We start from the raw sequence: 14,288 nt of genomic DNA, 5'->3' as shown, positions 1-14,288 counted from the left end.
AAACAATCCTAGCCAAGGTCCCTCCTGCCTGCTTCCTTCAGTGTTCAAATCACACCTCAGCCTCTGAAACCAGCAGGCTCGGGGGGAGGGCTGCAGTCCTGCACCATCCCACATACAGGGATCGATGTGCCTGATAATGGGATATGGGCAGCCCTGGGGCATTTTCCCAATAACACTTCCCTCCCTCCTCATCCTCTCCAGTAGCTCCCTCGTGGTCTCAGTGCCCACCCCACAGGAGTCCCCCTTAATTCTAACATCAGCCCTACCAGCGAGGTGCCAGGTGCTGCCCAGGTGAGTCCTACCCACTTCCTGTCCATTAGTGGAGAGCTGGGCCTGTCCACATTGGTACCAGCAGGAATGGTTTGGACGGGATTGGGAAGGGAGACATGCAGCCTGGTTTGTATAGGCACCAGCAGAGCTGCTCAGCTGGGGCTCCCAGGGCCGCTCCAGCAGCCGGGGCTGAACAGACAAGATTCCCGGTCTCCTTTTGTTTCTCCAAGCGAAACTCCCCACAGTTCAGGAGGCCCAGCATGCGGCCAACACTGCTCATCCCACTGAAATCCAGATGGGCTCTGGTGTTTTGTACTGGGGGGCATCCTCGGGGCAGGCTTCTCCCTAGAGGTAGCGAGTGGCTCTGCTTGAGTCCGGAGGTCAGGAGTGCGCCGGTCCCTATGGCCGGGCACAGAGGGACATGCAGCACTGCCAGCCCCAAATGGTACCAAATCAGGAGTCCAGGCCCAAAAGTTGTGAGATTGGTTTAAAATCATGAGATTATTTTAAAACTAGTGAATGTTGGGTTCTGTCTCTTTGTCCCCTGGTTTGGAGCTCAAGGGTCGCACTCAGTCCATGTTTTTCTCTTCAGCCACAAGTGCTAGAAACTAACTTTCTATTCAAATAAAAGCCGAGGTCCTGCTGCTACATCACAATTCCAGAAGCCGAGGCATGAAGAACCTTGCAAATCTCAGGATGAAATCGCAAGAGCTGGCCGCATTGGCCACGGGCAGATTCTCACCTGGACAGAGCAGGCCGGAAAATTTCAAAAATAAGTTGGTGGGAAAAAGAGACAAATTCTTGTGCAAATGTCCCCATTTTCTGACCTGCTGGAAAATCCTGGGCCTTCACCAGCCCTGGGGGCCTCATGGGGGGCTTCAGGCAGATTTAATGACATAACTCCTCCATGGGGGGTTGCTCAGATCCCTTCAGCGGGAAAGACCATCAGCCAGCACCCTTCTCCCCAGGCATCCATACGCCTTCCTGTTCCTGATCGTCTCCCTCCACAGTGACAATAACAACAATAACAATTGGCACCTGAATTCCATTGAAAGTGCTCTGGGAGGATAAGTTAGTTAATTACATGATAAGTGCACGCTGGGGAGATCCCCTCGGGCTGCTACTAGGCATATCTCCCTGGATTACCCCAGCTGGGCGGGTTCAGCTCCTGGCAGAGTTTTTCAAGGAAGAGTAAGTGCAGGGAGTGAGGCAGGAGCACCACCCTCAGAGTCAGTGCTGACCCCAATGACCCTGTGCAGTGCTAGAAGATGCTGTATTGCAGGGAGCGGGGGCTCAGTAGGGGGCGCTCTCCCCTCGAAGTCAGTGGTGGCCCCAATGACAGTGTGGTCCTAAGGCGTGCCGTATTGCAGGGAGCGGGGTGGGGGCTCAGTAGGGGGCGCTCTCCCCTCGAAGTCAGTGGTGGCCCCAATGACAGTGTGGTCCTACGGCGTGCCGTATTGCAGGGAGCGGGGTGGGGGCTCAGTAGGGGGCGCTCTCCCCTCGAAGTCAGTGGTGGCCCCAATGACAGTGTGGTCCTAAGGCGTGCCGTATTGCAGGGAGCGGGGTGGGGGCTCAGTAGGGGGCGCTCTCCCCACGAGCAGTCAGTGGTGGCCCCAATGACAGTGTGGTCCTAAGGCGTGCCGTATTGCAGGGAGCGGGGTGGGGGCTCAGTAGGGGGCGCTCCCCACGAGCAGTCAGTGCTAACTGGTGAGCCACACCCCAGCACATGTACATGGTGCCAGACATGCACACTATCCCTCTCACACCCGCACACAAACACTGTGGGTAAGATACAACCTGAGATGTGGTGCCCAGGCCCCCGGGGGGGACTCAGAGCACCTGGAGGAGCAACACGAGCATGGGAACATCTAGATTTGGGTTCACCCTGTCACACACTCAGTCACACATCCCATCACATGCTCACAGTCACACACACTGTCACACCCCATCTCACACACACTGTAACACACAGTCACACAAACCATCACACACTCAGTCACACATCCCATCACATGCTCACAGTCACACACACACTGTCACACCCCATCTCACACACACTGTAACACACAGTCACACAAACCATCACACACTCAGTCACACATCCCATCACATGCTCACAGTCACACACACACTGTCACACCCCATCTCACACACACTGTAACACACAGTCACACAAACCATCACACATGCAGTCACACACTGTCACATGCTCAGTCACACACACACTGTCACACCTCATCTTACACACAGTCACACAAACCATCACACATGCAGTCACACACTGTCACATGCTCACAGTCACACACACACTGTCACACCCCATCTCACACACACTGTAACACACAGTCACACAAACCATCACACATGCAGTCACACACTGTCACATGCTCACAGTCACACACACACTGTCACACCTCATCTTACACACACTGTAACAGTCAACAAACCATCACACATGCGCAGTCACACACACACACTGTCACACCTCATCTCACACACACTGTAACACACAGTCACACAAACCATCACATATGCAGTCACACACTGTCACACGCTCACTTTCACACACATCTCATCACACCCCATCACATGCTCACAGTCACACGCACACCGTCACACCCCATCACACACTCAAAAGTCACATACAGTGTGTGTGAGATGGGGTGTGACAGTAACACACTCCCAGTTACACAAACCATCACACACAGTCACATCCTCACAGTCACATCCCATCACATGCTCAGTCACAAACCCTGTCACATCCCATCTCTCATACACACTGTAACACATAGTCCCACAAACCATCACATGCTCACATTCACACATACCCCATCACACCCTTTCACACCCCGTCACATGCCCACAGTCCCACACCCCGTGTCAAGGTTCCTTCCCCACTCTGAACTCTAGATATGGGGACCTGCATGAAAACCTCCTAAGCTTACTTTTACCAGCTTAGGTTAAAACTTCCCCAAGGTACAAACTATTTTACCCTTGGACTTCCACTGCCACCACCAAACTTTATCTGGGTTCCTGAAAAAACGTAGTTTGGAAACGTCTTTCCCCCCCAAAATCCTCCCAACCCTTGCACCCCACTTCCTGGGGACGGTTTGGTAAAAATCCTCACCAATTTGCATAGGTGACCACAGACCCAAACCCTTGGATCTTAGAACAATGAAAAAGCATTCAGTTTTCTTACAAGAAGACTTTTAATAGAAGTAAAAAAGGAATCACCTCTGTAAAATCAGGATGGTAGATACCTTATAGGGTAATTAGATTCAAAACATAGAGAATCCCTCTAGGCAAAACCTTAAGTTACAAAAAAGACACACAGACAGGAATATTCATTCTATTTAGCACAGCTTAATTTCTCAGCCAGTTAAAGAAATCATAATCTAACGCATATCTAGCTAGACGACTTACTAAATTCTAAGACTCCATTCCTGTTCTGTCCCCGGCAAAAGCATCACACAGACAGACACAGACCCTTTGTTTTTCTCCCTCCTCCCAGCTTTTGAAAGTATCTTGTCTCCTCATTGGTCATTTTGGTCAGGTGCCAGCGAGGTTACCTTTAGCTTCTTAACCCTTTACAGGTGAGAGGAATTTTCCTCTGGCCAGGAGGGATTTTAAAGGGGTTTACCCTTCCCTTTATATTTATGACACCCCGTCACATGCTCACAGTTGCACATTCACACACAGTGTTACAGGCTCATTGTCACACACTGGTGCTCCCTATGTCGCACACTCACATCCAAACTGGCCGCTCAGGTGGACTCATGTTTACTCTCCCTCCCTGGCTGTTTCTAATCCTCCTTTGGTTTTGCTCATTCTGCAGATGGTCCCTCTGCCCCTGGCACCAGAGACAGATGTGTTGCCGGCACAGGCAGCCTGCCCTGCCCCCTCCTCCACTGCCTGGCCAGACCTGGGATGTTCTCTCACTAGGGATGCCAATTTTGGTTGGACATATTTCTGAAGGTTTCATCACATGACATAATCTTTAATTAAAGATTAATCTTTAAATTTCTGGAGACTCCAGGGCAATCCTGGAGGGGTTGGCAACCCTATCTCTCCCTTGAGACTCTGTGTGACAAGCGGGCGCCTGGTATGGGCTTGCGGCAGTGTCCCACTGGCTATGGTGCAGGGGGAGGGGCCGGCAGCCTGGCAGCCACACACACCACACAGGGAGAATAGACATCTCCCTGCTACCAGGTCACTGGTGCCCGCCGCTGCAGGTGGAAACTGTAGGTGTAAGCTCAGCGGATGGGTTGAGGCCCCATTAAAAGCTTTGAGGCCAGCTGTCGCCAACCTTCCTCCCAAGCCCTGAGCCTAGAGAGCCACCTGTCAGGCCTCCCTGTGCGAGAAGGATGCAGGGCAACAAGCCCGGCTAGCAGGAAAGCCCACGCCAGCCAAGCCAGTGTTAATTATCAGGTAGGCACAGGAGAGAGCGGGCGGCAGCTCACACTCACGGCTTGGAGCCGCTCACTCACCTCCTCACTCACCCCAAAGGCATTCTCCTTGGAGGGAGGAACACCCAGCCCCGGCAGATAAAAGCAGCCCCAAGACGCTCTGCTTCCCTGTCTCCGAGCTCCCCACTCAGGATCGTCTCTCTTCTCTGCTGCTCTGGATACGCTGGGAGAGGCTGCAGGACCATGGCTGGGCGAGGGACTGTCCAGCTCCTCCTCTTGTGTCTAACACCAGGTAGGCTTCTCCAAGGGACCCCTCAGGCCCTCCCCAGCCAGCGACAGGGAGCCGGAGAGGGTGGGAACGCTACTGAACTTGGCTCTAAACCCCCCTCCCTCCCCATGGCTCCCAGCCTGGCAATTTAGGGCTCATCTACATGGGGAAATTGCCCAGCATAGCTGTAGTGGAATAATGCCTGTGAGCTCCTTGGGGCAGGAACTGTCTCTTTGTTTTGCATTTGCACAGCCCCAAGCACCATGGGGCCTGGTCCCTGGCTGGGGCTGTTAGGTGCTACGGTAATACACCTAATAAATAATAACAATAATAGTTGTGCTGGAATAACTTCCTTGTGTGGACACTTGATTCGAGAATAACAGGGAGTTCATTATGGAACAGGAGCAATTATACTGGAATACAGTCATTCTCGTTCCAGAGAAGCGTCCACACCGGGCAGTTTAGCAGGCAGAGCTAGAGCCGAATAGTTTCCCCTATAGCTGTCATTTTACACCTGTGTGTACTCAAGCCCTTAGTGCGCCACAAAACTGCTCCGGCTCCATAAATCTGGGCATTTCCCGTATGGCGCAGCGCTGACAAAATGCAGCAAGAGAGAAACCTCTTACGGTACGTCTACACTGGAGCTGGCAGTGTAATTTCCAGCTCAGGTCGGTGTACACAGAGTAGTTTTGATTGAGCTAGTGCACTACATCTGTGGTTCTCAACCTTTCCAGGCCACTGTCCCTCTTTCAGGAGGCTGATTTGTCTTGTGTAACTCCAAGTTTCACCTCACTTAAAAACTACTTGCTTGTAAAATCAGACATAACAATACAAAAGTATCACAGCCACACTACTGCTGAAAAACGGCTGACTTTCTCATTTTTACGATGTATTTATAAAATAAATTGATTGACATATAAATATTGTACTTACAATATAAAAAGCAGTATAAACAAGTCATTGTATGGAATTTTAGTTTGTACTGATTTCGCTACATATAGCCTGTTGTAAAACTAGGCAAATATCTAGATGAGTTGATGTACCCCCTGAAAGATCTCTGTGTACCCGCAGCGTTTCAGGGAGAACCACTGAGCTACACAGAACAGTGTAGCTGCCACGGCATGGGTGGTAGGACACTTGGGATAACTACCCCGAGTACAGTCCCGCCCAGGACTCCAGGTGCTTGCTCAGGTGGCTAGCCCATCCCACCGTCAGTGCTGCCAGAGCTGGACTGCTATTTTTACTGAGCTAGCAGCTCCATCAAAGCTAGAATATGTGTATCTACCTGAGCTGGAATCCCCTCAGCTGCCGCAGGAGTGACAATCAGCCAGCAGCACCCTTTTCCCAGGCATGTTACCTTCCTGTGCTGTCCTCCCATATAGTGACACTTTGCAAGCAAGAGTCCTTTGCACCTGGATTACACTGCACCTAGAAAGTGCTCTGCAAAGAGTCACCAATTAATTACACAACAATGAAACACTGGAGAGGTCCCCTCAGGCTGGTAGCAGGCAGCTCTCCCAGAGTACCAAGGCTGGGTGTGTTCTGCAGACATACCTGGCTTAGACACATCAGCCCTGGCAGATCTAGCTCTGAGAACCTCCCCTGTGGACTCTTTTCAAGCTGCAGGCAGGGGGCATGGCTGGGCTTCCCGGGCCTGTGGATCCCTGGCTGCTGTTGGCAATTGGTGCAAGTTGGAGAAGCCTCTTAATGAAGCAGTGCAATAAATAACAACACCCCCGCCCCCTCATTCCCTGCAGGACCTTCGCTCACTTTCCCGAGGCTGAGTCAGGACCCAGCAGGTTGCTGAAACTGGCAACTTTAAAAATCAGTTGAGTGAAATTGTTCACTTCATCAGCGCGGGGGCGGGGGGGGCCTTTGTGCAGGATGCTGCCCTCTGCTGGCTGGAATGTGTTGGACTGGCACACTCGTGAGTGCATTATGTGCACACTTGTTCATTGCAGTGCCCCCTGCTGCACGGCATTTCAAATCGAGCCCCAGTATCAGCAGTGTGGCTCCCCCTAGGGGCTGTCTGAGCTCACTGGCCTGAGGTAAGTATTCACCAGAGATCACCCCAGGGGCACTGGCCTCAGATACAGGGCAAAACCCACCCTGCTTCGCTGTATTCTGACAGGGCCAAGTGGGATCCTTGCAGCAAGATGTCCACAGCTTGACAAATATTGGGCAATAGAGCCCAGCTCCGGGGAAGGGAGCCCATCTCTGCCCAGGGCACAGCCTGGTCCCTGCATGGATAATGCCCCCCTATGCAGCATCTTCTAAAAGTTGATGGGACATGCTTCCCCCAGAGCCCCTTCTCTGACAATCCCCTCACTCATTCCCACACTGGCAGGCCACAGGACTGGCTCCCTGCATAGCTGGCTCTGGGCACTGCAGGAAGGGCTCAGTCTCCGCAGAAGGTGCCCGGGGACTCCTCCCTCTCTTTGCAGCTGTTCTGCCCAGCACTAGCCTGTCTGTCCTGATGGGTGGCTCTATCTGTCTGTCCCTCAGCTCTGCTGGAGGCCGTGCGGATCAATGCAAAGGGCCAGCAGGTGCTGTACCTGGCTCAGGGGGACTCGGTGAGGCTGGGCTGCCCCTACATCCTGGAGCCTGAGGACAATGGACTCAACAACCTGGACATTATATGGACCATGGTGAACCCTGACCAGAGGCTGCCGGTGAGTCTGAGTCCTGCCCCTCATCCCACTTCCTTAGCAAGACACATCAAATGCCTGGTTGGAATCTGTGCTGGGGTCTGTTTCCAGCTCTGCCCCTGGCTTGCTGGGACACCTTGGTCGAGTTCCTGCCCCTGCCTTTGCCTCATGGACTGCTACCCCCTGCCCAGCACTGGGTCCTTGCTCAGATTCCATCTCCCACGGATCCAGTCTGATTGCGGAGACCCCTGGGCACTGCCCCCTCTGCCAACCTGGCTGATGGCACCCGGCCACCCTTCCTCACCCTTGAGTGTGTGCATATTCTTGAGCCCCCTCACGGTGCCGGTCCCTCCCTCGGGCACAGCCCCAGCAGCAGGTCCGAGTCTCCCCCAGGGCCCATTGAATTGTCCTGTTCCAGCTGCCCCCTGTGACTTGCCCCAGCGAGAGGCCTCCCTCAAGAGGGGCTGTCACCCTCTGCTCCTGAGGCCTTGACCCCTTCCCCCTGGGCCCTGCGCTTCTGCCTTCCACAGAATCCCTTACATCCCCTTCCCCCCGCCGCCCCATGCCTGGACTCTGAGCTCACCTGGCTTGGGCTCCACCAGCCTCTCCGCTCCCAGTTGGCCCCAGTCCCTGGGCAGGGCATTCCCTGCCCCACCACCCAGCACCATCAGTGTAGACTGGGGCTCTCGAACTTCATTGCACCGTAACTCCTTCTGACAACAAAAATTATTACACAACCCCAGCAGTGGGGACTGAAGCCTGAGCCTGCCCGAGCCCCTCCACCCTGGCCCTGGGGGCCAAAGCCAAAGCCCAAGCCCCACCATCCTGGGTGGGGGGTGGTTGGAGGGGGGCAAAACCCAAGCCCTACCGATCCAGGCTGGGGGAGGGGGCAAAGCCAAAGCCCGAGGGCTTCAGCCCCAGGTGCGGGGCCTGTAACCTGACCCGCGACACCCAGGGCAGAAGCCGTGGGACTTTGGCCCTGGGCAGTGGGGCTCGGGTTTCAGTCCTCAGTGGTGGAGCTGGAGTTGGGGCTTGGACTTGGCCCCAGGCCCCAGAAACTCTAACACCAGCCCTGGTGACCCCATTAAAATCGGGTTGTGACCACTTTGGGGTCCCAACCCACAGTCTGAAACCACTGGTGTAGAACATGCATCTCTAGCAGCTCCCTGTACAGGACGGTCCCCAAGGACCTGGATTCTCAGCCCCCAGTGCTGCTCCTGCCCTGGTTCTGCCCCTTGGCAGGTCTCCAGTCCCCCTTGCTCACCACTCACCATTGCTCACTGCTGCTCGGTTCCTCCCCATCAGTTCCTGATCTACCAGGACCAGAAGATCAGGTATGGCAGCGTCCCAGGCCTGCAGCGGAGGGTGGCATTTGTGGCCCAGGACCCAAGCCTGTATGATGCCTCCATCCACCTGGCAAACCTGCAGGTGTCGGACTCGGCCACCTACGAGTGCAGGGTGAAGAAAGCCACTGTCGACACCCACTTGATCACCATTACTGTGCTCGGTGAGTCCCGCCCCCAACTGCTGGCCCCTCACCCCCAGCAGTGGCAGATTAGCCACTGGGCCAACAGGGCCCATTCCCAGGGCCCCCAGCCAATTGGGGACCCCCCAGAGAAATGGGTGCCCATGCCCCGACTTACTTGGCCACCCAGCTCTCCTTCTGGGGAGTGGGGGATTGCTCTGCAGGCAGAAGGGGCCCTCACTTGCTCTGACCCAGGGCCCCACAAACCTTTAATCTGCCTCTGACCCCGACTCATCCACTGCCCACTGACTCAACCCCATCCATTAACCCAACCCCACCCACTGACCCAGCCCCACTCACTGACCTAACACGAACCCTTGCCAACACCCTCCAGGTCACCCTCATCGTGCTAGGTGAGTCCCACCCCCCCGCTGATACCCCATGGTCCACTGACCCACATTCTACTCACTGACCCAACCCCACCCATTAACCCAACCCCACCTTCTGACCCAAATTCCACCCACTCACCCAACACCAACCCCTGCCAACACCGTCACTGTGCTAGGTGAGGCCCAGCAACCCTGCTGATCCCCCTGCACCTACTGACTCAACCCTCACCCATTAACCCACCCCCACCCACTGACCCACCCTCACCCACTGCCAACACCCACCAGGTCACCATCACTGTGCTAGGTGAGTTCCAATCCCCACCCACGGACCCAACCCACTAACCCAAACTCCCCCTACTGACCGAACCCCCCACAACCTAAGCCCGGCCACAGATCTAAACTCCAACCGCTGACCCAACTATCACTGCCCCCGCCACCTCCAGACCTACCTCTGCCCACCACCCCCGCCTGCCATTCCCCGTGGACAGACACTGCCTACTGATCTGACCCTGCCTGCCAGTCCCCATATGCTGACTTCAGCCCACTGACCCTGCCCACCAATCTGCCTGTCCATCAGCAATCCCCATCCTCTGACTCCCCCTTTCAGGGGGCACTGCCACCCCATTCCTGCTGTACCCGAGCTCTGCCTGCCTGCCTGCCTGTCTCTGAGCATGGCCATGTCCACCTGTTCATCCCTGCTGCTCCTTACTAGCTCCCATTAACTGATGTGATTTGTGTCTCTCCCCAGAGAAGCCGGCCGCCCCTCGGTGCTGGATGGATGGGGAGCCGGCCAGGGGCGGGGACCTCATGCTCAGGTGCTGCTCTGATGGGGGTTCCCTTCCCCTCTCCTACCAGTGGTCCAAGATGGGAGGGGACTATGCCATGGGCTGGCTGCCCCCCAGGACAGTGCAGGGTAAGCAGTGGGGGCGGGGGGTCCCTGGGAGGTGGGCTGCTCACTTTGCTGAGCTCATCATGGGGTGTGTGCCCCAGGATGGTGCAGGGGAGAGGTGGGGGCCCCCAGAGGGTGGGATGCTCTTGTGCTGAGCTGGGAGCATCCCCTTGGCAATGTCTGTGACATGAGTTTCCTGAGGTCTTGGCACCGGGGGGACCCTTTTCATGGATGGAGCAGCTGGGGTGTTTTTGGGGGTGGGCCCATACATGGCCCTGATGTGTTGCCAGGGGGCTCTGGCTGCCCTGCGCTGTCCCAGGGCCACCTAGGGGTGGAGGAGCTTCCGCCGCCCTGTCGGGGGTACTTTGTGGGGGCCCACTCAGGGCTGGGTCTCTCCTGAGCAGGGCAAGGCTCCGGAGACCTGATGATCCAGAGCCTGTCTCAGGAGCACGCCGGGACCTACTGCTGCCGCGTGACCAACAGGGTGGGTTACTCCCAGTGCATGGTGCACATCTCCATCCCTCGCATCGGCTACTCAGGTAGGATGGGGGGCACAAGGCCCAGACAGGGGGCAAGCACCCGAGCGCCCAGCGGGGCAGGACCCAAGCATCTGGCAGCAGCTTCTTGAAGCTGAGCCTGGACCCCAGGCTGGGCTGGGAGCGGGACCAGCCTGGCGTTGTGAGCACCCCGAGGGGAGGGGCATGTCCAAAAATATCAGTGTGAGGGGCAGCCTGAGGGGCCAGAGCCAGAACAGAGCTCAGCCCCCAGCAGCCCCCAGGGAGCACTGGAGACCCCCCCTTCCCTGTAGGTAACAATGGAGAGCCCCCTTTCCTATAGGGAACAATGGAGAGCCCCCCTATAGGGAACAATGGAGAACTTCCTTCTCCATAGGAAGAAAAGGAGGACTTGTGGCACCTTAGAGACTAACACATTTATTTGAGCAGAAGCTTTCGTGATGCATCCGATGAAGTAGCTGTAGCTCATGAAAGCTTACGCTCAAATAAATGTGTTAGTCTCTAAGGTGCCACAAGTCCTCCTTTTCTTTTTGCGGATACAGACCAACACGGCTGAGACTCTGAACTCTCCATAGGGTACAATGGAGACCCTCCTAAGGAACAATGGAGAACCCGCTTCCCCAAAGGGAACAATGGAGAACCCCCCTGCAATAGTGAACAATGGAGAACCCCCTTCCCCATAAGGAACAATGGAGAACCCCCCCCAATAGAGAACAGTGGAGAACCCCCTTCCCCGTAGAGAACAATGGAGACTCGGCCCCTCCTGGGCTCTGTGGTTGGTGCCCCACAGCTAGGGCTCTGCTGGGCTGTGGTACTTTAGTGTAATCCCGGTTCTATGGGGTGCTGTGGGGGGAGGGCTGGTGAGCTGTGATGTGCAGGAGGGCAGACTGGATGATCTGGTGGGTCCTTCTCGCCTTAAGCTCTCTGACTCTAATCCCCCTTGCCTCCTGCATTGGGAACAATGACCCATAGACAGCAAAGGCGACTGCCCCATCTCTGCCCCCATCGCTGGGGCTGACCAGGTGCCAGGGACGGCCAGGTTCTTGGGGCCAAGCTGCAGCTCCAGGCTAATGCACTGACCCCGTGCAGCAGGCACCTTCTCACAGGAGCTATTGCCCATGCAGGGCCCCATGGATTACATGGGCCTGGCCAGGGCCTCATGGGCAGCCCAGCAGGGGACGCCCCTTGGGCATGCAGAGCGAATATGGGAACAGTGCCCGGTGGGCAGGGGTGTTGATGGGGCTCAGCAGCCAGGGGTCCCTGCGGTGCTTTCTGGGTGTAGGTCCCAGCCCGGTATGGGGAGGGGAGAAGGTGACAGGTTTGCTCCCCTTCTGCAGGTACAAGGAACGTGGGGCTCATTGTGGGCTCTGTCCTGGGGGCCATTTTCCTCCTGGTCCTGCTGCTCTCGATCCTCTGGGCCCTGCTGTGGTACTGCAGACGGAGGCGCAGCCAGCCCGTGGTGCCTACTGAGATCAGGTGACGCCTCTGGGCTGGGGGAAGGGGGCGCCATGGAAGGGAGGTGGGGAATAAGGGGGAAGGGGCAGGGAAAGAAAGGGGGTTAAGGAAAAAGAGGGGAAACAGGCAAAGCCTGGAAGAGGCTGAAACGATAGAGCGAGACCCGAGGCTCAGGGTGACAGTGTGACCTGAAGCGGCTGCGTTGGCACCCAGAGACCCTGCATGCGCCCCGAGGGCGAGCAGACTGTGGCAGGCCAGGTAGGCCTGGCACTGGCTCAAAATGAGCCAGCGGAGGGGGCTGGGTGCTAAAGGGGCAGGGAGGAGTGACCTCACGCTGCCTATCCCTGCCCACAGAGACTGTGCCCCTGCTGGCCCATACAGAGGTGGCCACCTGCACCCCAGCCACGGCTGCTCGCATCACATCAGCTACACGCCATGCCAGAAGTAACACCCCCAGGGGTGGGGAGGAGAGCACCCCCTGCAAGCAGCGGGACTCCCAGCTATGCTCCAGCTCCAAGCAACCCAAGAAGCAAGAACCTCCCCACTGTGTGCCCAGCCCCACGGCTCCATCCACCCTCTGCGCAGATCCAGGGAGCTCCGACGCTGCTCCTGCCCATGGGAAGCCCATGAACAATCCCAGCTGCTGCGGGGGCATCCCCATGATGGTGCTGACACTGGGCAGAGCTCTTGGGCTGAGACCCCAGGGCGGTAGCAACATTCAGGGACCTAGCGCTGACCTTTGTGCCTCTTTCACAGGGTTGCTGAGCCCCTGCCCCATTTCCACCAGTGGGGAGTGGGAGAACCCCCCACCCGTGCCATACGCACCCCACGGTTAGGGAGACTCCTTACTGCACACAAACAAGACGTAGGGCTGGTAATACCCCCCGCACCCACCTTACACACACACACTTAGTGGGGTGAACTGTATCACGACATGTCAGGCCGTGTGTCGTGACATGATGCACCTGGCACTAGCCGGATACAAGTATGGAATGTGACGGGGGGAGGGCAGACAGCACCCAGCAGCCTGGGAACTGCCCCTCTACAGCTCAACACCTTGTTTCTCTAGGAGGCCCTGGGGTTTGCACAGCCTGTCCGGGCTCCAGCTGGAATGACAGACACACCTTACTCATGGGCCAGGGTGATGGGGACAGATGGGGAGGGGGCTCCCTGGGGCTGGGGTGATGGGGTAAAATGGGGAGGGGGCTCTCTGGGCCAGGGATGATGTGGGGGACTCCTTGGGGCTGGGGGTGATGGGGTCAGGGATGATGGGGGTCAGGTAGGGAGGGGGGCTCTCTGGGCCAGGGACAATGGGGTCAGATGGGGAGGGGGCTCTCTGGGCCAGGGATGAGGGGGGGACTCCTTGGGGCTGGGGGTGATGGGGTCAGGGATGATGGGGGTCAGGTAGGGAGGGGGGCTCTCTGGGCCAGGGACAATAGGGTCAGATGGGGAGGGGGCTCTCTGGGCCAATGGATGAGGGGGGGACTCCTTGGGGCTGGGGATCATGGAGTCAGATGGGGAGGGTGCTCCCTGGGGTCAGGGATGATGGGGTCAGATGGGGAGAGAGCTGCCTGGGGCTGGGATGATGGGGTCGGGGTGGAAGAGGTTCCTAGGGATGATGGGGACAGATATTGAGGGAGCACTTTGGGACCAGGGGTGATGGGGTTGGGTGAGGAGGGGGGGTTCCTGGGACTGGGTTGATGGGGTCAGGGGGGAAGAGGTTCCTAGGAATAATGGGGGCAGATATTGAGGGAGCAACTGGGGACCAGGGGTGATGGAATCAGGTGGGGGAAGGGCTTCCTAGGGGTGATGGGGACAGATGTTGAGGGGGGTCCCTGGGGTCAGGGTTGATGGGGTCTGATGGGGAGGGGGTTGGGGTGAGGTGGGGTAGAAGCTTCCACACCAACTTTGGTTATTGCATGGTTCAGTCATCATGCTCTAGTGTGGCAAGCAGGACTCCTGGGTTCTGTTTCCATCTCTGCT

General features: G+C 56.7%; 1 protein-coding gene across 1 annotated transcript; it reads left to right on the top strand.

Annotated features, from left to right (window-relative positions):
* The first annotated feature begins 4,919 nt into the window (after positions 1-4,919).
* VSIG8 (V-set and immunoglobulin domain containing 8) lies at positions 4,920-12,330 on the top strand. Its single transcript, XM_048828819.2, has 6 exons — positions 4,920-4,968; positions 7,450-7,652; positions 8,898-9,099; positions 10,195-10,359; positions 10,740-10,874; positions 12,188-12,330. The coding sequence occupies exons 1-6, from the start codon at positions 4,920-4,922 to the stop codon at positions 12,328-12,330; spliced, it is 897 nt and encodes a 298-aa protein (XP_048684776.2).
* Positions 12,331-14,288: the final 1,958 nt, after the last annotated feature.

Source organism: Caretta caretta, chromosome 24 (assembly GCF_965140235.1).
Source record: "Caretta caretta isolate rCarCar2 chromosome 24, rCarCar1.hap1, whole genome shotgun sequence".
NCBI classification, from domain to species: domain Eukaryota; kingdom Metazoa; phylum Chordata; order Testudines; family Cheloniidae; genus Caretta; species Caretta caretta.
The sequence above is the reverse complement of the archived record's forward strand: the minus strand, read 5'-3'. Positions and strand labels throughout refer to the sequence as shown.